This window comes from Ovis canadensis, chromosome X, assembly GCF_042477335.2.
Source record: "Ovis canadensis isolate MfBH-ARS-UI-01 breed Bighorn chromosome X, ARS-UI_OviCan_v2, whole genome shotgun sequence".
Lineage (NCBI taxonomy): Eukaryota > Metazoa > Chordata > Mammalia > Artiodactyla > Bovidae > Ovis > Ovis canadensis.
The window spans coordinates 42069642-42096276 of record NC_091727.1 but is presented as its reverse complement, the minus strand read 5'-3'; the positions used below and the strand labels follow the sequence as shown (position 1 = coordinate 42096276).

Genomic DNA, 26635 nt, shown 5'->3' with positions numbered 1-26635 from the left:
AGGAATTCATTCCCAATTCATTCCCAACCATTTTGAAATTGACAAGCTAATTTTAAAATTTTCATGGAAATGCACAGAACTGGAAATAGTCAAGATGCTCTTCTAGAAGAATAGAGAGAGAGGACTTGCCTCAATGATACCAAGACTTGCTATAAAGCTTTGGTAGTTAAGATAATAAGGTATAGGCTTAGAGATGCTCAAATAGGCCAACTGAAGAGACCCCCTAAACACTCTCAGACATAGTCACTAGTGAGGAATGAAGACTTTTCCATAAGTTATGCTGGGATGATTGGGTATCCATTGAGGGGGGTCAGGAAATGAGAGAAATTGACCCCTAACTTCATACCATATACAAAAACCAGCCCTGGTGTATTAAAAACCAAAACATGAAAGACAAAATTATAAACTCTTGAGAAGGTAATACTGGAGAATATCTTTAGGGACAAGGAAGCATTTCCTTAAAAAGATATCAAAAATATTTCCCATAAATGAAAATATTGCTAGATTTGACTAAAAACTAATAAGTTGTCTTTATCAAATACTATAAAAAGATTAGAAAGGCAAGCCACAGAGTGGAAGAAGATACCTGCATCATATATAACTAACAAAAGTATAATATTCAGGCCATATAAAGACTTCCTACAAATCAATGAGGAAACGACAACTGGCTAAGAAAGTAGTCTTTGAACAGGCACTTTACCAAAGAAGAAATCCAGTAGCCAATAAGCGTATGAAAAGGTGCTTGATCTCATTAATGATCAGTGAAATACAAAACCAGTGTTATTTCACTGCTTATCCACCATGAGGGATAAAATTACAGACTGATAACACCAAGTAATGACATGGGAGTGGAGCAATAGGAACTCTACACTGCTAGTGGGAGAATAACAAGGCAGTACAACTTCCTTAGAAAACAACTCATTATTTCAATGGCATTCTATGGCATTCTGATAGTGTTTTTGAACTCCCCTTATATGTGGTTCACTCAGGGACCCCCACATTGGCCCACAAGCAAAGTCATTAAGTAAGCAAAACCTTCTGTGGCAATATCCTGAAAGATAAGTACTTGCTTAGACTGAACCTAAGAGAGCAACTTATTAACAACATTTATGCATATGTTACCAATGTTGAATGCTGTAATCAAGTAGAACAAAATTATGATCTTTCTGAATGTAATCCTAACTGAATTCAATCATAGTTTTTTTCCCTACCTAGAATCTCCATGTTGTAATAGTAGTACCATTTATTAGGCACCTACTGTGCCTGCTACTGTGATAGAGATATTATTTACATTTTTTGTTAAAGTTGTTTCCAACAGTCATCCAACAGATAGAAAGATTAACTGAATTAATATATGTAAATTTCCTAGAAAAACTCCTAACACGAAATTGATAAAAGCTAATAATTGAGAGAGCCAGGATTCAAATCAGACTTGTCTCAACTCAAAATCCCACACTCATTGCACTGTATTTCATGACTATATGTTTACTTCTCTTCTGTGTCATCAGTTACATGTAAATGTCCAAGTGACAACGTTATTTTGTTAGAAACCTGCGTTTTTTAAACATTTCTAGGATTCTAGATTAAGGAACTTACCAAAACAATGTACCACCTAAGAGCATGGGCTCTGGTGCCAAACTGTCCTCATTCTCCCACTTATTTAGCTGTTTGATTGGGACAAATTAGGGGCTTCCCAGGTGGTGCAGTGGTAAAGAATCTGCCTGACAATGCAGGAGACGCAAGAGATGTGGGTTCAATCCTTTGGGTCAGGAAGATCCCCTAGAGTAGGAAAATGGCAACCCAGTCCAGTATTCTTGCCTGGAGAATCCCACGAACAGAGGAGCCTGGTAGGCTACAGCCCATGTGGTTGCAAAGAGTTGGACACAACTGAGCACACACACAGGACAAATTAATTAACCTCTCGGTCCTTTGATCCCCTCATCTGTAAAACAGACATAATTTCACATGTTGCTAGAAAGAGTAAATGAATTAATATATGTAAATTTTCCAGAAAAGTACCTAACACTAAATTGATAAAAGCTAATAATTGAGAGAGCCAGGATTCAAATCAGACTTGTCTCAACTCAAAATCCCACACTCATTGCACTGTATTTCATGACTATTATGTTTACTTCTCATCTGTGTCATCAGTTACATGTATATGTTCAAGTGATAGAATGTTATTTTGTTAGAAACCTGCATTTTTAAAAAAACATTTCTAGGAAATTTTCAAGGAACAAACCTTTACTGAATAATTGGAAGCATTTCTGAGGAGTTTCTTCATGCAATTCATTCTTCAAATGACTGGTTTTTCTCTCTTATCAGCATAAAACTATACATTTGTGAGTTTTTTTTCCCCCTTTCTTTGTGTGCTAGGCGAGTCGCTTGCATTGCCATGGAGAAGACCAAACAGGAGCAGCAGGCCAGCTGCACTTGGTTTGGCAAGAAAAAGAAGCAGTACAAAGATAAATATTTGGCAAAGCACAATGCAGGTAGGGAAAAGTACGACTTATTAAGATGGGTTAAACATCTCTCAAAGACTAAAGTAGATGTCACACCTCAATTCCGTCTTCAGAGTTCTCTATCCAAAAATGTCACCACATGAGATCTTTCATCAGCTTACAAAACTTTTAAGAAACCCCTCCCTTCAATTATTATGTTGCTTATATTTGCCAAATATTTTACAGAGCTCTACTTTATAGGAAGAAAATGCTATTTGGAAACAGAACTCTCTGGAACTCAGAGAACCCAGTACATAAAGTCCTACCCTGAGAAATGAGGGATGGGGGCTCCTGGATTCTTGCCTCTTGCTGAGATTGGTTTTGAGCAAATACCCTCACCCCTGGCTCCTCTCTGGCCCTAAGATATAGCCCTCTGACACATTCCTAAGGGTAAATGTGCACTCTTAACAGAGCTGTGATTGATTTGAAAGAGCACAAATGGCATTAGTTCCTGTCACTAGTCTTCTTCCTTCGCAGGACTTCCTAGCTCCTAAAAGACCAAGAACGTTATCTTGGCCTGCCCTTCATGGTATATTTGTCTGTTTTGAAGCTTGCATTCAACTTAAGTCAAAGTAGTCACTCATTTGCTAAGAACTGACATGAATATAAAAAAGCCATGCTCTGTCAATGCAGTAAAATTCCCAGAAGACTCACAGGATGTAACTTAAGTTAAAGAAACTGCATGATGGTATAGAGTGGGATTTACTTACTTTTAATACCTTCTTAATATGACTCCTTTTATAAGGAACTTTTTCTGAGGAATTGCAAGCCCCAACATGGGCATTAGGCTAGTTCCCAAGGTTTCAGAAATAACTCTAACATCAAATATATGGCAAAAGAAAAAAAATCAAGTGAATGCAATCATGCATACCCAATTTGATGGTATAATATTTCTGACAAATATGAAATGCTTTTCCCTCTGTAGAATGTTTTATTAGCATTTACCAGGAAAAAATATTTTGAAACTCTGAATTATTCATTTCTTGATCTGAGAGTAAAAGTAAACACTTTGAAGTACTGTTTAATGTGGAATGAATGTGAGTGACCACATGGCTTAATTTTAAATGGTTCAGTTAAATAAGGAATGTTTCCCATCATATTTTTATTCCAATAAAATGGATCATCTCTGATTAAGCACCACTATAGAAGACTGGTCTAATAATGGCATTTTTGTTTTATAAAGGGAAGAAATATTTAAAGTAGATTAGCTAAATATAAGTAGTTAAAACTAATTGTAAATGCTTGAGTAATACTATTTGAATAAATTCACTGTAGTATCAGCAGAATGTTGTTAAACACAAAATCTCAGTGGTTATTGCCAAGTCTCCATAATCACCTTGATTTCCATCAGCTTCTAACAGGTTCAAAAGGTCTATTGATATGACATATATATGTATCACCTTGTAATTTTTACATAGATGGCATTAAAATTAAACCTAGAAAAACAAATCCATCCTTAGCTTTTTGTACTGTACTGATAGAGGGCATGTAGACATGAATATTCAGTTTGCCAGTACTCTTTAATTCAAGTCTGAGGAAAAATAAGAAGTCAGTTGAAAAACTAGAATCTCTAAATTCTGACAAAGAATCCATTGAACAGTTCACTTAAGAATTTTACCAGAGAACCAGTATCCCATCTGGTGGTCAGTCCACTTTTTCCATTCTTTGACCACCAGGGCACCACTGATCTTCCATTGTTCCCGTTCTCTCTGATTGGTCATAGGTGGGACTTGGTGAGCCTGCAAACACACCTGGAAGCTTAATAGCCAGCCGGGGCTAGGACCAGGAGTTAGCACACCCGAGTAACCATTCAACTCAAGCAAATCAAAATTGCCTCAAAATGAGGAAATTGGGTTTTAGTCACTCAAGGGTATCTTTGCCAATTCTAAAGTTCAGTGGATCTCAGGTTATTTCATCACTGGGCCTGACAAATGGGTATCATTTAATGAAGCCAAGTACTCAGTCGCTGTCCCTTAGCTGAGGGTTTAGCTCTGGTAAATGTTGCCCATTATATTGAAGGCTTTATCACCCCTGATAGAGAAGGCAGGAACCTCATAGAGATGGAATAGAGATGCTTTTTCTCTGTCGTCTTTTAACACAACTCTCCTATCCAAAACCATGGATGTATCTAAGATCTTGTAAACTTAAAATTAAGAGGAGTAGCAAAGACCACCACCACTTTTTGTTACCTGTTGCATATTCCTAAGCAGTGGTCTTCCTCATCAAGTCCTTTCCGCCACTTCTCTTCAGCTTTCTTCCCCATCACAAACCAATTCTTGCCTTTTGTTAATCATAAAGACCAGAAGAACCATTTGCTTATTACCTTGACTTTATAAAAGACAAAACTTTCGGGAAGGAAAGTCAAGTATTTTATCAGCTGTTCTGCTTTTAGCTATGATGAAAGTTTACCCTAATACATGGTGTTGTTGACATAAAGAATTGCTCTAAAAGAGAGAAATGCATACTGTTGACCTCCAATGGGAAAGCAAATGCTTTGAGTACTTGGAAATATCATATTTTTAAATAGCAAGAACTAGACAAATGGGTTCATAGGCCACAAATCAAACTATATTCCTGAAAAGTTTTCTGTTTTATTCAAGAGTTGATTGTAAAATACAGTAAGGGATCTTCCTATAGTCCTCAGTAAAGTAAAATAAGGGCCATTGGGATTAACATATACACACTACTACATATAAAACAGGTAACCGACAAGGACCTACTGTATAGCACAGGGAACTTAATATTTTGTAATAACCTATAAGGGGAAAGAATCTAAAAAAGAATATATATATATATATAAACTGAATCACTTTGCTACAGCCTGAAACTAAAACATTGTTAGTCAGCTATACTTCAATTAAAAAAAGAAATGCAACTGATTTTTATACATTGAAAAATAATTTTTAAAAAATAAGGGCCATATTTTTTTTCCTTTCTTTGAGAATTCTGCAACTATTGATAGCAGGATCCAAACCTCATCATTATATTCTGAAGTTGTTTATATTTGTAGTAAAAATGAAAGACGAGAACTTTATTAAGACCTAGAACTGATGAAAATGATAAAATACTAGAATTAATTATTTCCATTTCTGTTACCTGGAAATTCCACATGTCTAGTTAAAGCATAATTCTATTCAAACTGTTGCCTACTTCTCACTTTATATAGTGGGAGTCTATCAGCTGAATGTGACCCATAAACAAATATTGTTTTTTCCATACACACCTAGTGTTTAAAATAATCATCTGAAAATCAAATATTTCACATAAAATCTGGGTTTCTACTTTTCCTTGAAGGAACGGAGTGTGGTAACATGGGGCCCACTTCCTCCCTTAGCAACTCTAGGCTGTTGAGGTCCCTCTTGGATGGACACTTATTCTATAGGATCCATTGTCTCCATGGCTCCATGCTTGCATGTGACCCATTCACTCAAACAAATTAGCTGCCTGGCCACTGCAGGCATTTGTGTGTGCACTCAGCCCCAGTGTTACCTGTGTGAAATTTCTCACCGAAGTGGAGGTTTAGTATTTGAAGATACTATGTGGCTTTTCCTACTGAGACAAGGAATAAATGTTAAATTTTTTTTTTTATGGAGAAAGATTCTACTGGAGAATAGTTACCTAAATACTTACAGGTGTCTTGAATATTGAATAGCTTACAGAGAAGTCAGGACAATGTACCAGACTGTATTTCTGAAGCCTTGGGAATAGATTTGATTATGTTTGAGTTTTACAGCAAATACATTTTCTGTAACACATAAAAAAATTTTTGTCACAAATTTGACACAAAAAGCATTGTCATGCTTCTAGAAGAACTATACTCTTTGAGGCATTGAGATTCCTCAGCCCTAGGACTTCCAAAATCAGTGTTAGATCAAGTTATTAATACAAACTTTTTTCTTAAAGCCTTCATTAATTCATTTTTTTTAATGGTAAAGCCCAGAGCAGTGGTATTTAAATATCCTGAGAAACCCCATTTATATATACAAATATGAACAAATCTATAGAGGATTTCTACAATACCATTCATAGGTGTGTTTAAATTATGCTTAGTACCACAAATTAGTACTGTTGAATTTAAAAAGCTATTGCTTTTGTTTTCTTTAATACCGAGAACTCTAAAGACAACTGAAAGTGGCCCTGTTGACAGTTTTTTTTAATAGTAAAATAGGTACACGTGATTAGAAAAGACACAAAATGAAAAGCAAAAGACTTCCACACCTACACTCCCTGAAAAAGGTTTCTTGTAATGATTTCCAGATAAAATTTGTATGCATTTGCTAGTATATAAAACCCACTGACTTATATATAAGGGTATTGTTGGATTTTTTATTAAAATGAGTTTGTTTCTTAATGTGATTTATTTGCCTTGTGTTTAGAATATTGCATGGTAAAGTTTCTTTTGTGCATATTATACTTTTATTTTACTAATATATTAAAAGCCATATTTCAATGACCCCTGTACATTTTTCATGCTGTCTTACTCCCAATGGCCTCTGTGCATGTAAGTAACCTGTTGAGTGACTGTGCCTCTTTGTTTTTGACGATTTCCTCTCATCAAGTCCCTTTCTTTTAATCAGCAAACAGCTTAAAACCTTTAAAAGTTCAGTCTCTAAGTGTTCTCCTTATATTCCTTGTATGTCATATTTGAAAATATCCTCTTTTATTGTTTCTCCATCCTGTGGCCATGTGATGATTTTTCATTTAGACCAGAGTAACCTCTTCATGCTACTCCTTTATCGTTAAGATATTGATGTGTAACATATCTGTTCATTTGTTTGTCATATTGATTGTTAATATCTAACTCATTCTTATGTGGTTGAAAAAAGATGACTTAATTCAGTAAGATTGAATAGAATCTATAGAGAGAAAGAGATGTATATACCATTCGGAAAAATAAGTGTCAACATCTTGCTCTTTTGTGAGATGCTTGATTATTTCTAGATACTAAAATATATCAGCTTGTTGATGGACCTCTTTCATAAGCATACTTTTCTTGATGGACATAGCACTCAGAGGGCAATAGGTATAAAGAGCAATGCCGTCTGCTCTCCTGCTTTTATTTTTACAACTCTTCGTCACCATTACCACTGCAGCATGACTAGCTAGCTCTGCCGTGCAGAGAACCTCCTGTTCATTTCGATTTTGTGAATCTGCCATTCTAAACACAGAAAGCATTTTGTGGTTTTTAGCTGTTGCTAGAGAAATATGCTTTAAAGTCTTTTAGTCAACCTTTATGCAATCAAGTTATCAAAAGAAAACAAATGCACAAATACCCATTAACATGCACTAACCCTTATTTTTAACATATTGTATTTCTTTTTTAATATTTTGGGAATGATACTTCTGTTTGTTTGTTTCTGATCTTTTGCATTCCAGAGTATCCTATTTTGCATTTTAAGGTTCTTTGCTACTAGGAAAATCATAAATGTTAAGGACTGAGCTGATATTCAAAAGCATTTGGCCATATTTCAGGGAGTAGATGCTTCTCTTAATGATTGACTGAAGCATTGTAGATTCCTCTATTACACCATGGAATCAGTTTCATGGAATTTATTGCAATCCCTCTAAAATCCAGACCTTATTCAATATTATTTAAAAAAAAAAAAAAGAAATTTCAGTGTGTGCCTGACAACATTTGGGTAATACCACATAGAAAAAAATATTATAGGAACACAGATACATGATTTTAACCTTCTTGTGAGAATTTTCAAATGTGTATGAGAATCGGACTATCTTAAACTTCAACAGGAACAGTCATCCTCTTGGGAAAGTTTTTGTAATAGTTTTATTAAGAATCAGGTTCAAAAAACTATTTTTAAAGCTTTTCTTCTCAGTTCAGACTGCTTCATGCTTCTTCCAGTTCTATCCATCCCAACTTACCATACACAGGCTGACAAAGTTAGGGGTCCAGTGAAGCATATTCCCCTACTTACACACCCAAGACTTTCCATTGAATGGATAGCTAGCTGGGTTACAATAAAACCTGTGAGATGCTCATTTCCAAAGTTTATGAAATCATACTTACAGAACCTGACTTTGACAAAATCTAGCATGCTACCTTCAGCAACTCTGCTGAAAGAAAGAACCGTCAAGTTAAAGACCAGCTGTCCATGCATCTCTCATCCATCCCTAGAAATAATCTAGCTGGCCTCTTGGTTAATTCTAATTGCCTTCATGCTATATTCATGTTGGTCACTGTCTGGAGACTTTTTCTTTTTAGTATTGCTGATTTTTTTTAATTGCAAAAATATGAACAGCATGTGGTTTGGAATGAACTCATACAATTTGTTGGATACTGCATGAAAAGATATGCAGTATCTTTTACAATTGGACTTATATGCATGTGCCCAACATGTCTTTGGATGCCCCTGGTTCTAAAGTGCATTTTCATGGGCATAAAAGTGAAATCTTCTCCCAAAAGGTTATATGACTTAAATTACATATGAGCTATATATCATAAGTTGGATTCATATTTCTTAAGACATGGATTTGCTATAATTTTGGTTTTGCCAGTAAAATCATAATTTATATACAGGAACTATTCCTTCTGTAAATTTATATTCCTTCTAAATCTTTGCATTTTAGTGTTTGATCAATTAGATCTTGTTACATATGAAGAAGTAGTAAAACTGCCAGCATTCAAAAGGAAAACACTAGTCCTATTAGGTAAGTTTGACTATATAAGTTGCTTTCTTATTTTCATCTTCAAAACATTTTACAATTATTATTAACAATTATCAATTTTAACTTTTTTAAAAATGACATAGGTGCACATGGTGTTGGGAGAAGACACATAAAGAACACCCTCATCACAAAGCACCCAGACCGGTTTGCATACCCTATTCCACGTAAGCAATTAAGTATATTTTTCCTAGTATTTTTCTAATCTTGTAATTTACATATTTTTCTGATAACATAAGAACTCTTGATTATAGGAAATTTGGAAAATCCAGAAAAGAACAAAGAAGAAAATGAGTTAACAGTTAATCCCAACCCCACCCCACCCCCAATAGTTGTTTAGTCACTCAGTCAAGTCCCACTCTTTGTGAACCCATGGTGTAGCCTGCCAGACTCCTCTGTCCATGGGATTTCCCAGGCAATTGGAGTGGGTTGGAATGGGTTGCCATTTCCTCCTCAGGGGATCTTCCTGACCCAGGAATTGAACCCGAAGTCTCCTGTATTGACAGTCAGGTTCTTTACCACTGAGCCACCAGGGAAGTCCCACCACCACCCCCCAAATAATAGTGCCATCAGTATTTTATTGAATATCCTTCCAGACTTCTCTTAGTGCAAACACATCATGTGTGTGTGTGTGTTATCACTGTTACAGTTTAACAAAATTGTGCTCGTCCAATCTGTTCATAAACTAATTTTTCCAACAGTATGTCATAAATGTTACCCAGATGAATTATTTTTCAGAAAAATAGGTTTTAATGATAGTATAGTTTTCTTTGATACAACAATATTTTCCTTCAGTTCAGTTCAGTTCAGTCACTCAGTCGTGTCCGACTCTTTGCGACCCCATGAATCACAGCACGCCAGGCCTCCCTGTCCATCACCATCTCCCAGAGTTCACTCAGACTCACGTCCATCAAGTCCGTGATGCCATCCAGCCATCTCATCCTGGGTCTTCCCCTGCTCCTCCTGCCCCCAATCTCTCCCAGCATCAGAGTCTTTTCCAATGAGTCAACTCTTCGCATGAGGTGGCCAAAGTACTGGAGCTTCAGCTTTAGCATCATTCCTTCCAAAGGAATCCCAGGGTTGATCTCCTTCAGAATGGACTGATTGGATCTCCTTGCTGTCCAAGGGACCCTCAAGAGTCTTCTCCAACACCACAGTTCAAACACATCAATTCTTCGGCACTCAGCCTTCTTCACAGTCCAACTCTCACATCCATACATGACCACAGGAAAAACCATAGCCTTAACTAGACGGACCTTAGTCAACAAAGTAATGTCTCTGCTTTTGAATATACTATCTAGGTTGGTCATAACTTTTCTTCCAAGGAGTAAGCGTCTTTTAATTTCATGACTGCAGTCACCATCTGCAGTGATTTTGGAGCCCAAAAAAATTAAATCTGACACTATTTCCCCATCTATTTCCCATGAAGTGATGGGACCAGATGCCATGATCTTCATTTTCTGAATGTTGAGCTTTAAGCCAACTTTTTCACTCTCCTCTTTCACTTTCATCAAGAGGCTTTTTAGCTCCTCTTCACTTTCTGCCATAAGGGTGGTGTCATCTGCATATCTGAGGTTATTGATATTTCTCCCGGCAATCTTGATTCCAGCTTGTGTTTCTTCCAGTCCAGCGTTTCTCGTGATGTACTCTGCATATAAGTTAAATAAGCAGGGTGACAATATACAGCCTTGACGCACTCCTTTTCCTATTTGGAACCAGTCTGTTGTTCCATGTCCAGTTCTAACTGTTGCTTCTTGGCCTGCATACAGATTTCTCAGGAGGCAAGTCAGGTGGTCTGGTATTCCCATATCTTTCAGAATTTTCCACAGTTTATTGTGATCCACACAGTCAAAGGCTTTGGCATAGTCAGTAAAGCAGAAATAGATGTTTTTCTGGAACTCTCTGGCTTTTTCCATGATCCAGCGGATGTTGGCAATTTGATCTCTGGTTCCTCTGCCTTTTCTAAAACCAGCTTGAACATCAGGGAGTTCACGGTTCATGTATTGCTGAAGTCTTTCTTGGAGAATTTTGAGCATTACTTTACTAGCATGTGAGATGAGTGCAATTGTGCGGTAGTTTGAGCATTCTTTTGCATTGCCTTTCTTTGGGATTGGAATGAAAACTGACCTTTTCCAGTCCTGTGGCCACTGCTGAGTTTTCCAAACTTGCTGGCATATTGAGTGCAGCACTTTCACAGCATCATCTTTCAGGATTTGAAACAGCTCCACTGGAATTCCATCACCTCCACTAGCTTTGTTCGTAGTGATGCTTTCTAAGGCCCACTTGACTTCACATTCCAAGATGTCTGGCTCTAGCTTAGTGATCACATCATCATGATTATCTGGGTCGTGAAGATCTTTTTTGTACAGTTCTTCCGTGTATTCTTGCCACCTCTTCTTAATAGCTTCTGCTTCTGTTAGGTCCAGACCATTTCTGTCCTTTATCGAGCCCACAGTACCTAAATTGTTGACTTTTATCACATTTAAAACACAATGGGCTATCCACTGCTTATGGTAAAGAATTTTAAATCTATAATATTTTTATTCTCCTGATTTTCTCTATCTTATCTTTAATCTCATGTCCTCTTTGCTTCCTCAATTACAAAATGAAGTAATTCCAGGAAGATGAAGAGGATTTGCAGTCATGTGAAGTACTTAGCAGATACTGGATAGATAATAGCCACCTTACTACTCTCACTTTATTATTATTATTGTTGTTGTTGTTGTTGTTGTTGTTATTATTACTATTCCAAAGTTTAAAATTTGAGTCCCAAAAGCTTTCTCACAGTTAGAGCTTTGTTCAGAGTGGGAAGAGCTAAAGGAGAATGCGTGATGATTGACTCCATCCTGCAGTGCCTTCCAATGCCATGTCAACACCACTGACTTTTCTCTACACCCCAGAGAGTTGTGAGGGTTCATCAGACCACTCTCATCCCAGAACCCTATCTGATTTACTCAAAAAAAAAAAAAGAAAAGAAATTAACCAAATATTCTTTTAATTGGTACCACTTGAGTTTTGTAGTAAAATACTTCCAAATATTATTTCAATTCTCCTTATGTCTAGACCATGAGTATGGCAAGCTTAGGTAACCTTTTTTCTTGATCACATAAGCAATTGAAATTCTATGTTATTAAATATCCAGTAAACTAGCTTGGTTTTAAAGCATGCTTTGCTGACCCTAATCATGTCTACTTGCCATAATATTTGACCGTGGGTGTGTATATAGCACATAATCCAGTGTCAGTGTAGTACACTGTTTCTTCAGTTTTGTGTGTACCTGGAGAAAGGGTTCTTCTTTAAACATCCATATTCGATGTCCGTGAGCACTTGGGAGTTGTACAGTCTAGTTGCAGCAGGAGATGGGGAACTCCCCCTGGGTTTGGACTCATGTACAACGAAGAGTTGCATAAATTTGTCCCTGCTCAAAAAAGCAAAAGAAGCAAAGGAGAAAGAAAACTAAACCTGTTGTTTCTGGCTTATCTAGAAAAACATTTCCTAAAGTGCATTTTGGAGAATGCTGGCCCTGTTAGTATCCCACAGAAGTAGGACTTATGGGCAGATATTTTAGTAAACAATGACTCAGGTCAGGGGTCAGCAGACCTTTTCTGTAAAGGACTAGACAGCAAATATTTGAGGTTTTGAAGGCCATGTGGTCTCTGACACAACTACTCAACTCCGCCATTGTGGCTTGAAAGCAATATGTAAACAAATGAGCATGGCTGTGTTCCAATAAAACTATTCACATGAACAGACAGCAGGCCATGTTTGGCCCACAAGCCATAGTTTGCCAATTCCTGGTTTAGGTCTTTCCTAACTATTATGGCCATGTTTGGCTAAGGTCATTATGTTTCCAGTATCCCTTTAGCTGTATTCTAATAGTCTCCTTGTACATGATGCTGTAAACCAGCACTAATCAATAGAATGTTCTCTCGTGAGAGCATTCTATATCTGTCCTGTCCAATACAGTAGCCACTAGCCACATGTGGGTACTAAATCTCTGAAATGTGGCTAGTAAGACTGAGGAACTGAATTTTTAACTTTTTAAATTTTCATTTACTTAAATAACCATTTGGGGTTTTCCATTGTTTAATTCTCCTTTTTCCTTCTCTGAAGACCTAACTGCATTAAAGCATACAGTAAGTTAAGTTAATCCTGGGCCATTTAGTGTCTTGCCCCTGTCATTACCCTTGAAGGGATGAAATAGATCTCATCTAGACATGGAAAGGTTCACCAAACCAAACAACTAACCAACTACTGTGTTCTGATGTCACATTAACAAATAGGACTTCTAGAACTGATTTCTACAAAGCTACTGGGGGTGGGAATAGAGCATGACATATGCTACAGGATCCATGGCTTCTAAGAGAGAATGAGTTTGGGTAGGTCCACTGGGGGCTCCTCTCGTGGCTCAGCTGGTAAAGAATCTGCCTGCAATGCAGACCTGGGTTCAATCCCTGGGTTGGGAAGATCCCCTGGAGAAAGGATAGGATATCCACTCCAGTATTCTTGCCTGGAGAATCCCAATGGACAGAGGAGCCTGACGGGCTACAGTCTATGGGGTCACAAAGAGTCGGACGTGACTGAGCAACTAAGCACAGCATAGCACAGGTCCATTGGGAGTATTGGCTCCTACGCGCAGCCTCTTAAACCTCTTTTGACCTGTGACTTTGCAGATACAACCAGACCTCCAAAGAAAGATGAAGAAAATGGAAAGAATTATTACTTTGTATCTCATGACCAAATGATGCAAGACATCTCTAATAACGAGTACCTGGAGTACGGCAGCCACGAGGATGCGATGTACGGGACAAAACTGGAGACCATCCGCAAGATCCACGAGCAAGGTCTGATTGCGATACTGGACGTGGAGCCTCAGGTAATGCCCGGCCACCCCTGGCACGTCATCATCCTGCCTGCATGCTAAGCTCAGGTTCTGAAATCAAAAAGTGCCATCAGAACATCATGGGTCACATAATAATCTAATAGCAAGCTGCAGGGAAGTATCGGCAATGAAGGCACCATGAGTTAACCACCCAAAATGCAAACTAATCGTTGTGCTCAGAGCGCACACAGTGTATCTAAGAAAGAGAAACTGTTCTCTTATGAGATTCATTATACTCAGGTGCTCACTAAGGCGCCTGATCAGGTCTGTGCCTGCCAGAAACCCTCCAGTAATCTGACTCAGGATGAGACTCTGGCACTTGGTTAAATACCGCAGCCACCTTTCCCCTCTTGGTACAGCTCACACTAGACCATCAGAGCCTCTGCCAGCATCTTAGGTTAATCACCAGCAAGAAATTCTGACCCTGGGCCCTGGATCTAAAGTGCAGCCCTAGCTTTATGAGTGCAAGCACGAGCAAGCCCCAGGTTATGCCACGTGGAGCAGGGGTACAGACCCGTGGTGGTTCTCGGCCTCCTCCACCTCTTTACTGAGGGACAGTGCCTGACCCTGAGCTTAAACTTGAAGGCATATGGAGAACCTGGAGAGGGCTCAGAGAGCTGGACTCAGAGACGATTAGATCTGCAGATGCGTCCTGTGCTGGAAGAAATTGAAATTATTAAACTTGAAAAGGAAAAAGCACAAGGCCTTACATCAAAAATGCTCACAAGCTATTTTTCATCTGAGGACAAACTAACAAGTGGGACTCAAAGCCTAGTAGGAAGGATTTGGGAGTTGTAGACACCCGGGCAGGTTACAGGAGAGGCTTCTGGGTGCCCATGTGACTCTGCGGCCTGCCGTTTCCACGACTGACCTGTACGGAAAATCCCTTATCACTTATAAATAGAATCACTATACCACCTGCTGAAATGATAGACCAGCTCTCCTCCAGCAGGCTTTGTTTAGCCAGAAGGCTTACTTGGCTACCCCGGGGCAGGGAAGATCCCTGGTCAAGGGCCACTGTGTGAGACTTGGGCCCCTAACCATCCCCAAAGAGAGAATGGAACCAGCTTAACCAGGATTTATGTGACCTGGGGCCTGGCGGCTCAGTTACTTGGCCCCAAGATCCTAACCTCAGGGCCAGGGGGTTCAGCCATTTCCATGTCCCAGCACCTGATGGGGTTCTTGAACTTGGAATCTGTTTAAGGGGCTGGGGAGGAAAGCAACAGTAGGGTGAACGCTATACAGTGTACTTAACAATGAACTTGGACCTTTAGAGAACTAAATATATGATGTGAAATGTAGATTGATTTTTGTTTAACTACTGATCCCTCCTTACTAGGGATTGGAAAAATCTTCTGGCCAGGGGTGGCTAGAGGCAAAGTCTCAATCCTGGTCCTGGTCTTCGACACCCTGTCCTTGGGTTCCACACTGGTCTTCACCTGAACGTCGTTTTCTGCTGGTAGTAATGTCTCTAGCAGTATGCTGGCTGCAGGGCTCCTCAGACCCCCTCCGCGTTACCTCAGCCCACGTTCCAGGGCTTTCTGCCTCACCTGCTGCTGCTGCCGCCACCGCTGTTGCTGTCGCTGCTACCGCTGCTCCCCTCCTGGCGCCCAGCTTCCCTGTGCCCTCGCCCCTGCCCAGCCCTGCACTGCTCTGCACTGCTGAGCGGGAGACACTTGTCTCGGCCTTACCAGGATGCCCACGTGCGGCACTGGGCACCAGAGCAACCTGTGGCCTGACCTGGGCATCTTCCTTGTTCCCTGTCTGCTGGCGGGGCTCACCGCTTTCTTCTCTCCTGCCTCCTTTGTCCCCCTCCTCTCAGAACTGGGGTCTCTCGGGAGAGAGAGGGCCCTGGGCTCGGGGATCACGCAGATCCCGCTTCCCTCATCAGTCTGGTTGACCGCTCTGGTCCCAGGCACTGTGACCGTCACATCCAGTGGTCCAGCCACAGGTGCCCAGAGCCTGCACCGCCTGGGCTTCACCCTCAGGCTTCTCTCCCTTCAGCCCACTCGCCCCTGTGGCTGGACAGGGCCTGCACCCTGCCTTCAGGATGCCCGTGGCCATGACCAACTTGCTGTCAGGCAGAGCCCCATTGCTTCGGGGAGTCTTTCTCCTTAAGACGTTTTCTCTATGCCCTTTTCCCACCCTGGCTGACTGATTACCCACTCCATTGTGTGTCATGGACAGTTGGACTCAACCAGCCTGTATTAACTGCATAGTATGTTCTAAGCATTCTGCCAGGAGCTAAGAATACAAATAAGGCAAGCTGGTAAGGATGAAATTCCTTCCTCAGTGTTCATCAAAAACCATCTATAATGGGAGAAGTGCCAGGTGGCATTTTTACAACTCTCTCCCTTCAGCCACAGCTGACACCCTAGAAAGCCCACACTGGTGTTCAGCTCATTGTCTGTGCCATATTAACTGACTTTAGACAGTTCAGGCCAAACTGAACACATGTCTAATAATAATACTGTATAAGATGCTACAGTTCTACTTTAATCCCAAAGGACCATGGTAAAGACTAGACAAAAATGAGTTACCTGACTTCTCTTAAAATAATAGGAATAGATTATGTTCCTCTACATTTGCCAAGCAATTAGTTCTTCTACCTAATCCTTGTAACCAGAGATCGAGACATCTGTATCCACTTTTGTAGATGAAGAAATCAAGGCTTAACCTATCACTTGAACAGTCTTGGTTTGAATTCAAGTTGTTTTTTTAAACAGAAAATCCCAGCCTCCTTTCACTGTAGCATCCTAGAAAAGTTAACCCTGATTAATCCTTAAGCTGGTGCACCTTATATATAGGAGTACAATTTAAATCTTTAACATTTAGAAAAATCTTTAAGGAAGTTAAACCTGAGGAAAGCTGTAGAGCTGATTTCTCATGGAAATAAAGCCATGGCTCAGAAAATAATCTATGTCCCTAATCTCAGAACTCTTATAGCTCCAATGTGTAGTCAAGACAGTTTTAGGAACTTCCCTGGTGGTCCAGTGGTTAAGACTCTGCACTTCCACTGCAGAGGGCACAGGTTTGATCCCTGGTCAGGGAACTAAGAAATCCCACATGCCACATGATGTAACCAAAAAAGGGGGGGGGTGTTTTGGGGGGGGGTTAGATTTTATTTATATTCTGATTTGGCCATTTGCTGCATTGAAGAGTTGCCAGTAACAGAATTGCTGTGGCTTTGCTTTTGCCCACAGGGGGAAACATTGTCATCAAGGAGGATGTACCTATTAGGGATCTGGGCTTAGAAACAAGAGCCAGGTTCTGAACTAGGAGCTGTTATGTGAAGCCAGTTTCTGGGGTCATTGTGTTCTTCTTAAGGCCTTAGATCTTTCTCCAAAATGACTGCGATGCTTGCCCTTAAGTACTTTTTAATTTTGCAGAAAACAGATAAGTCTTTTGTGTGTGTGTGTGTGTGTGTGGTTATCTGGGTCATTAAGATCTTTTTTAATTTTTTTTATTTTTTTTTAATATGGAACAATCTTATGGACTCTGTGGGAGAGGGCGAGGGTGGGATGATTTGGGAGAGTGGCATTGAAACATGTATAATATCATATGTGAAACGAATCACCGGTCCAGGTTAGATGCAAAAACCAGTTGAGTCTTAAAGATAGCTTAGATATTTGGTCAAATGAGTTTTTATTCCTTGAGGGTAGTAACCTGAGATTAATTATTGGCCACAGATGAGCCATTAAATCAACTCATCTGTAAAAGAGAAAGAGTTAGCTTTAAATGTTAAATTAATGCTTCATTGCCTGTCTGAATCCAACATATTTTCAGTGGTCTTTCTAGACTCTCCCTTCTTGGGGATTCAGAAAGAGCTATTTGCCTATGAATATTAACAAATCTATGTCTCATCTTAAAAGTCAAAAAGGAAGACGGTTTAGAGATCATCTTAAAGCCACCTATTAATGGCCTGATGGAGGGGGATCCTGGTGAAGCAATACCATTTCCTGCTCCTGAACTTCAGGCAAGCTAAGACTGTGCCAGAAAATGGCACCCACTTGAGAGCCATAAGTAGAGCAGAGTCTGGGGACAGAGGCCTTCAAGAACAACGGAGGATGTGCATGGTGACTGCTGAAGGTAGGAGGGAGACTAGCCAAGATCTCAGTCAGGATTCGAGGCATCTTACCATTTTTGAAACTATAGTAATATAGGAGAGAAAGTCAAAGCCATGAGCAGAAGGAGGACGCAAATATAGTAACCACAGAGGCTACTGTACTTACTGTGATAAACATGAAATGAGGCTCGCAACTTCCTGGCAGCCAGGACAAAAAGGAGAATGTCATGAATCACATAATTCTCATCTAGTGGAAAGTATGTTGGTTTTTTCCGTGGAGTTAACTGCTAATGGAATATATCACCTGATTCTTAGACGAAAGAGGCAGTTGGTGGTGTGGTGACTACAGTCTGCATTGACAGTCTCATGCAGTAGGTGCTGAATGACCTTCCCATCTTCATGGTTAAAGACGAAGGGTGTGAATGTCTTGTGGTGGTAGTGCTCAGTTGCTCAGTCGTGTTCCAGTCTTTGTGACCCTATGGACTGTAGCCCGCCAGGCTCCTCTGTCCATGGGGTTCTCCAGGCAAGAATACTGGAGTGGGTTGTCGTTCCCTTCTCCAGGGGATCTTCCTGACCCAGGGATCGAACCCATGTCTCCTGCGTTGGCAGGCAGATTCTTTACCACTGTGCCACCTGGGAAGCCTGTGAATGCTGCATAGAGCAGGGTAATCCACAGGCAGATAACAGTTGCTGAGTTTTCTGGTGTGGTAATAGGATAACAGACTAGAACTAAAAATACTCCATTAGGTGGCTTTTAGGCTGTGGTCATCGAGTGGAGAAAAGTCCGTTTCACACCAGGGGCGGTATTCTCAACTTCATCTGAGGGTTGTGGCTCGTGGACATCTATCTGGCACCTCAGGGATGGGAGCAAGGGTAGGGACTATGCCTTAGTTTGTCCCCATCCAAGTTGCCCAGAAGGTGACTCTGGGTGGGTGTGGAGTGACCAGGAAAACTTATGTCTCAACTGACCCTGGAGTCACTTGATTTATGAGCATAGGAAGGATAGGAAAAAGGCCCCCAATATTAATGATAAAAAAGGCCCATTCTAAGCGCAGATCCCTGTTAAGCTCCATTGAGCTATATATGGACTTCTTCATGGTATTTATTCCTTGCAAAAATCTTCTGTCACAAAAGGCTTTGCAAAGAAATGCCAATTACCTCAAAAAAAAAAAAAATGAACATATGCAGGTTTGAAGAGGTTTCTCCCACGGGGAATCTGAGCCTGTGACTTTCACAATTAAGGCACTTTTTTTTTTGACAGCACTTTGATAGCAGGCAAAATAATGTGCCGCACTCCCTTACCCCACAAGGAGAAACTGTAACTAAAATTCAGAAACATAATCCTAGAGAAAGTGAGCCTTGCACTGAACAGGAAAGTCAAAACCTTGAGCAACCAGTTTGCCTCTTCCATGCCTTGATGTTCATAGAGGCTGAAGAGAGTTGCTTGAGGCATGAAAACACAATGCCCTCTAATCAAACCTGCCTCAAAATGCAAAACAGACTTTGTGTGAATTGTATGAACTACTTTTACGTCTTTGCTTGATCAAAAGACAATTTCTGCCAGGTGCCATTTGGGGCAGGAGGGCAACCACTGAATGATACAGCCCTGCCCTCAAGAAGCTTAGCTGGCAGCATCCAGACACTTGCATTTCCAAGTGTGGAAATAAGTGTGGGTGTGTCAGGAGCACACCAGAGGGACGCCTGTCTCCACTCAGAGCTCACAAAGGATTTGCAGAAGAAAGAACATTCAGCCAAGCAACAAGGAGAGTGGGGAAGGGGGGTCAGGGATGGAGTAAGTATCCAGGCAGAGGGAGCAGGAAGAGAAAGGCTGACCCTTTGTGGAACTGAAAGCAGTTCAGCAAGGCCTGTCCACAGAGGGGGACAGAAAGGTGAGTGTAGACCAGGCTACATTTCATCCCAAGGCCAAGAAGGAGGTCTCGCAGGGTGTGATATGAGGGAATTTGTAGTTCCCAAAGATCATTCTAATGGCAGGGCTTAGTAGGGTTGTGCCATGCCATACTAAGTCGCTTCGGTTGTGTCCAACTCTGCGACCCCATGGACTGCAGCCTGCCAGGCTTCTCTGTCCATGGGATTCTCCAGGCAAGAATACTGGAGTGCGTTGCCATGCCCTCCTCTAGGGGACCTTCCCGACCCAAGGATCTAACTCGCATCTCTTGCATTGGCAGGCGGGTTCTTTATCACTAGCGCCACCTGGGAAGTCCCATTAGAACAATCACTCTGTGTGCTGAAGGCTCACTCTGACCAAGACCAAGATCACATGGCTAGTAAGGAGCTCTGTGCACGCATGCTCAGTCATGGCCAACTCTTGGTAACCCCAGGGACTGTAGCCCGCCAGGCTCCTCTGTCCATGGGATTCTCCAGGCAAGAATACTGGAGTGGGTTGCCATGTCCTTCTCCAGGCAAGAATACTGGAGTGGGTTGCCATGTCCTTCTCCAGGGGACCTTCCCGACCCAGGGACTGAACCCACGTCTCTTGTGTCTCCTGCATTGGCAGGCGGATTCTTTACCACTGAGCCACCTGGGAATTGGGAAGCAGTCCAAACTGCTACTACAGCAAACCAGGCACTGGGGGTGGGGATGGGGGAGTAGGGATATGGCAACACAAACAACTGGAAGGCTGTTTAGAAAGCAAACTGTGGCTATCAGAATAGACATGTTAGATTCTTAAATAAAGGACAGCAAGATATTTACCCCTGATGCATATGAACTAGTTACATGTCAGTCACTTGTGAATTGTGTGCCTATGTTGGACTTTGTTGCAGGGTGGGGGTGTAACCCCTTGCTTGGGGTCAGGGGAGAGCCCTGTCCTCAGAGGGGAAGGGCAGAAGCACCAACCCCTGACCAGAATCAACTCCCACAGCATCAAGTGCAGACTTTGCAGTATCTCTGTGCACACTAGTAGCTTGCAGTTAGAGGTTTTGGATGCCTCAGAACAGAACTGAAAGGGGCCTCAGAGGTGCCTCTCCCTTGAACACAGGTATTATCACAGGCCTGCAAATTACTCACAGTCAAACGGCTTCTAGAGTAGCTCCAGGCTCCGTCTCTACATGGGGTCTCCCTTCCCTGTAGAGTCCCAGAGTTGAGACGGGTGGCCTCCCCTGGGACAGCTCAGAAGGCCTGTGTCGCTGTGAACACAGTCACAGTGGTCAGGACTTGCTCTCCCTGTGAGCAATTTGCATTGTGGCTTGGTGGGCTCTAGACGAGTTCTGAGCCAGCCTGCTGGCCCCCATCTACCCCAAAATGCACTTCCTAAAAGCTGAACTTACCAGGTTTGAATGAACAGTAACCAAACATAATCAGTATTCACTTTTCTGCAGAAAAATAATTCAGATCGATTCATGAGATTCCTAAGGAAAATGTCCAGTTTGTCAGCTTTTATTTTCCAACAGCTACTGTCCACCCCTTGGACAAAAAGAAGTCATATAAGTTATTTATAATGTTGGTAAATTTAATAATATCTGGCCAAAAATTTGAATCAAGGGCTTTTCCAGTTGTATCATTTTCTATGGGCTTGTTTGAACACTGCATCAGTTATTTCTAAGTCTCAGTTTTCCTCTTTGTTTACACAGGCACTGAAGGTCCTGAGAACAGCGGAGTTTGCTCCTTTTGTTGTTTTTATTGCCGCACCGACTATCACTCCAGGTTTGAACGAGGTAAGAATTACTCAGTTTGTCCTCTACTCAGCAGTCCCCTGAGTAAGGATGCCTTTGTGTTGCTCATTCACGGCCAAAGCCCCATCTCATTAAGACAACTAAGTGAAGCTCTGCTTTGTCCCCTATGCCAGCCATTAAGATTTCCAGAGATCAAGGTTCAGAAGGAGGAGGTTCAGAAGGAGGAATTACACCCCATAGAGAAGTATGGTTTTTCCGAGATCAGAGTCATTAGGCAAATTCAAGCTTGAGTGTCCAGTGCAGTCAGCCTTCTCCATAGGCCTGCTCCCGCCCTGTGAGGCTGCCTCCTGATCACAGCTGTACTGACAGAGCTCGGGGCCAAAGATGGCTTTGCCTGAGGACAACCATAAAGCATCCACTGCCTTGGCTGATCTGCCCAGGCTCCCCTGAGCAGCCTCCAGTGCAGAACCCATGCAGGATCTCTACCCAGGCCCCTGGAGACTCCCAAACCTAGAAATGAGCTCAGTCCCCTCTCAGGCCTACTCAAGTCAGCAGCCACCATGGAGATGGTGCCTGTGAGGCTCGGCAGTAGCATCTAGAACCAAGCTGGCTCACATAGCCTGCTACCGCCAGGCTGATGAGAAGGTAGTTATGGCATGTCCAGTAAATATATTGCTGCTGTCAGGTCATTCATACGAGGAAACTCTCTACAAAGTTAATACTGAAGACCATCCCTTCCACAGGGTCTAGAACCCACCAGAATGTTCTTGGCACTGTCTAGTTAACAGTGGCCTAGACTCACTCCAAGTCTATGACAGTAAAATCAAAGCTTGGAGATTTGCACTTCAAGGAAAAAACTGAATATCCAGGCAAGAATACTAGAGTGGGTTGCCATTTCCTTTTCCAGGGGATCTTCCTGACCCAGGGATCAAACCCACATCTCCTGCACGGCAGGCAGATTCTTTCCCATCTGAGCCACCAGGGAAGTCATCTAGGTTTAAAGATTAAATATCTTGATTTCTATGTCACTCATATTTTCAGTCATTTTTAGATGTTTCATTTGCAAAAGATGTATTCCTTGGTAAAGTCTACTTTTCCGTCTTATATAATACACAAACATGTTTGAAACTCCATGTTGTGGTTAGCTCTTATCCTTTGGTTACCATGTATTTTTCTTGAATTACCATCTTTGCTTTGTTTTTGTTTTTGCCTTTTTTCCTGCCCTTTTACTAATTTTCCATAGCTGCCAAAATGGTGCAGAAAATTGCCTGTAAGTACCAGCTAGGAGGTGATAAAATACAGCCTTGTTTCCTTTCATAGATTTAGAATGTAGATACTTTGTTCCCACAAATCCTTGCTTTTGCTGTTAGAATAAAGGCATTTTGTTTTCACTGAGTTAAACCCTGCTCATGTTAAGTCAAGCCTGCAAACAAGCTGTTGTAGAGGAAGAAACTGACAAATATAACTTCATCTTATAAGATCGTTAAGAGGGAACTTTAAGTGGGGGGAGAACTACATTAAAAATGTGATGCTCTCTGTCATAAATTTTCTTGAATGTTTTCATCAGCCCAGCTTTCTGAACAAATTATAAGCCCTGTTAGTGGATCTTAAAGCCCAGGACTTTATGTTAGCCCAGGACTACTGTATATTCCAGTAGAATCCCCTAGCCCGGAGCATGACATGGTAGGAATTGCTCCTTCTCATACTGGTAGGAAGCACTCTTGTCTTTGGGTGAGTGCATGTTTCCTAAAATGGGGCTTTTGTGTTGTGTTTCTTGTCGAGCCACAGTGAAAATATTATGCTTTTTAAGTGCAAGCAGAAAGTGTGTTGATATGACCTTAGAAGGTAATGATTAACTGAGATCTTACCTACGCTGAAGTAGTTAATACCTAATGTTCAAAGCATGCCACATCCTGCTTTGAAATTCTGGTAGATGACAAAACAGGTTAGGACACTCTCATTTCAGAGTGTCCCTATCAGGACACTCTGAAAGATTCATTTCCCAGCTTGTCTGGTGTCTGTCATCCCCACTGCAGTGCTGTGATGGAATCGAGTGTTACTATCTTACCTCGACTCCCCTTGTCAAAGGGTTGCACCACACACCAAGGTTCCCCCAGGAAGAGTCTCTTATAAACAGGTGGGCCTCAGGGAAAAGAAGAGGGGTCCTAAGCCTGCAGTGAGTGCCAACAGCTCCCAAATGATGGCACCACACCTTTCGGAGATGGGTCTGTCATCATGGGCCCCCATTTCCTAGTAGACTTCCAATTTAACACTCCTCACATCCTATCACAGCCAGTGTTAACCAGCCAAGTGCTTGCTCTTTTGGTAAGGTTTGTTAAGCACTTACTATGTATGAGGCACAATGCCAAGTGCTGGGTACAGCAGGGCAAGTTTGTGCTGTAGTTGGGGAGAGAGATACTAATCAAACAAACAAGCAATGAATTGTATCTATTGATAGATATATATTTCAGAGTCCACCCAACAGCTCATCTACCTAATCAGTTAATTTGACTTACAGAGAATCCTGGTTTCAAACTTGAACTTCCCCATTAAAAGCTCAGTATAACCAGATCTGCGCCATGAAGATGCAGAAGCAGACTTTCTGGTGGCCCTTAAGAGATCCTCATCTTCAAAGAGCTCCCATCCTGAGGCTTTCTGGGGCTCACGGTAGAAGTTTAGGGAAAGTCTTTACTGCAGCAAAGAGTTGAGTAGCTGCTTCTCCTTCAGAGTTTTTTTCCATAAGATATATTAGGACCTACAAACAGTGATGTTTGGCCATTTCCAACACAGACCACCTTGAAGGGATTCATCGGGTGTCAGTTGCTTTTGTATCTGGGATATGGCCTCATTTCATCCATTACTGGTAACATCCAAAAAGCTTTTGCCTCTGGCATATCCACTGCTAGTGAGTGAAGGCAATGCATTATATATGTAATTGAATTCCGGGAACATGGCAGAAAAATTCAACTTCATTTGTTGTCCAGAGGCAGGGGCTTCTTGGGGGCAAACACAGCTGGGCTCCGGGGCTCAGTGCAAGCGAGAGCAGAGGACCAAGGAAAGGGGATGCAGAGCTCTGACCTCACCCCCGCCCCCAAAGCCCCCTCCACCCTGCCAAACAGGAGAGTGGTTCGAGATGAGGCAGGCCTGGGTCAGGGGGATGAGCACAGAACAGCTCGACTCTGATAGTCAGCCTCAGCTGACTCCAGACAGGCACAGTTCAGCCAGAGCAGGGTCGCGTGTTTGCTGAGGAGTGTCGTGTCCTGGTCCATCCAGGGTGGCACAGAGGCCCTGTTGCATGGTGAGCAGTCACGGTTGTAAGCCATCGTTCTGTGCCCCTGCCATCCTGGGGGCCATCGTCTCCTCTGTCACGAAGCGGCCTCAGCCTCACACTCAGATATGTCCCATCACGGGCGGGCCTCGACTGTTTCTGACACCGGGACAGACAGAAATGTAGCCCGAGAAAACCATCTTGGTTGACTTCTCTCTCATCTTTGCTTCTCCCTCCTCCCTTGCCCACCCCTTCCTCCATCCCCTCACCATTTAGGATGAATCTCTTCAGCGTCTGCAGAAGGAGTCGGACATCTTACAGAGAACATACGCACACTACTTCGATCTCACAATTATCAACAATGAAATCGACGAGACAATCAGACATTTGGAGGAAGCCGTGGAGCACGTGTGCACAGCCCCGCAGTGGGTCCCCGTCTCCTGGGTCTATTAGGCCCCCCTCCCCCAGATATCTGCCGCATAACTGGGAGCCACCTCATACATGGAAAAGCCTCTTTGTTATCGGCCTTGTGTCAGCAGGTCGTGGTCCCTAGAGACTACCTAGTTGTAGTGTGACCTACATTTATAATTATTGTCATGTCCGAATAGATAGGAGGAGAAAAACAATTACACACTAATTTAAAGAGACAGTATCTTTTTTAATCAGTTCTCCTAAACTTTAATAAAATGTATCTTTAAATGTATGTATTATTCAATCCTTTGGAATGTTATATTTTTGGAAATCATAGCTTTTTATTTCCAAGGCCCCTAAAAACTGCACAAAATAGATGCTGCTTTCTATAATCTATTTTAATAATAAACAATGATTCTGTTACCTTGACTGGGGTTGGAACACTACATTCTTTTTAGAGTCTGATTTTATGGATTGGAATATCTTTCTTTCCTTTATTTATTTGAAATAATCAGTCTAGTGATTACAAAACTCATAAATTTTTAAAGGCCTTTTTTTCCTCTTTTTTTTTAGAATAGTATTTTTTTTAAGTCCTTTATGTAACATCCAGATAATGTGATACTGTCTCTTTGAAGCACCCTGTAAACCTTTTAGAGATTTGAAGTTGGGTCTTGACTCTTAATGCATGTGGACAGTCGCGAGCGTTTATGCTGTCGGTGTGTCTGTGTTGGACAAAACAATCTGTAATCTACAACAAAGTACATTCCGTTCACGGGGCACACCCAGGGGAATAAGAATAAAATGCTATTATGACTAAGTTGTAAACCTATGCACATCCCTTGCATTTCGGGCAACTTTATAAAAAAAAACAAACAAACAAAAGAAACTGATTTTTATTAATAATAACCATGTAGTGAAATGTGTTTGTAATTTTGTCTCAATTTAATTTGTTGTAAGGTGGGGGGGGGAATTGCTGGTTTCACCATTTCAGATCTGTGTTGTCTGAGAGTATTAACATTTTAATTAAGCAAAGAAATGAGGATTTTTAATATGTATGTAATTGTTTTAAAGCACCCGTTTTAAGAGAATATACTGTGCAATGAAGAAACCAGTTTAGGCATTTGCTATAAACTGAATTATTCCAAAAGAATAATAATCTATAATAGCCCTGTAAATTCCTTTAAAATGATAACA

The 26635-nt window shown here is 41.4% G+C and overlaps 1 protein-coding gene and 1 non-coding gene across 5 annotated transcripts in view; both read left to right on the top strand.

Annotated features, from left to right (window-relative positions):
• Nucleotides 1-26364, top strand: part of CASK (calcium/calmodulin dependent serine protein kinase) — a 382943-nt gene extending 356579 nt beyond the window's left edge. For all 4 annotated transcript variants that reach the window (XM_070291515.1, XM_070291514.1, XM_070291513.1 and 1 more), the window contains 6 exons: nt 2377-2492; nt 9087-9167; nt 9269-9349; nt 13856-14058; nt 21721-21804; nt 25307-26364. In XM_070291515.1, coding sequence (XP_070147616.1) covers nt 2377-2492; nt 9087-9167; nt 9269-9349; nt 13856-14058; nt 21721-21804; nt 25307-25483 — 742 coding nt within the window. In that variant the 3' untranslated portion in view covers nt 25484-26364. The remainder of the gene's footprint in view (nt 1-2376; nt 2493-9086; nt 9168-9268; nt 9350-13855; nt 14059-21720; nt 21805-25306) is intronic.
• On the top strand, nt 17044-17116 carry TRNAG-UCC (transfer RNA glycine (anticodon UCC)). The gene has a single exon. It is a non-coding gene; the product is annotated as a tRNA-Gly (tRNA).
• Nucleotides 26365-26635: the final 271 nt, after the last annotated feature.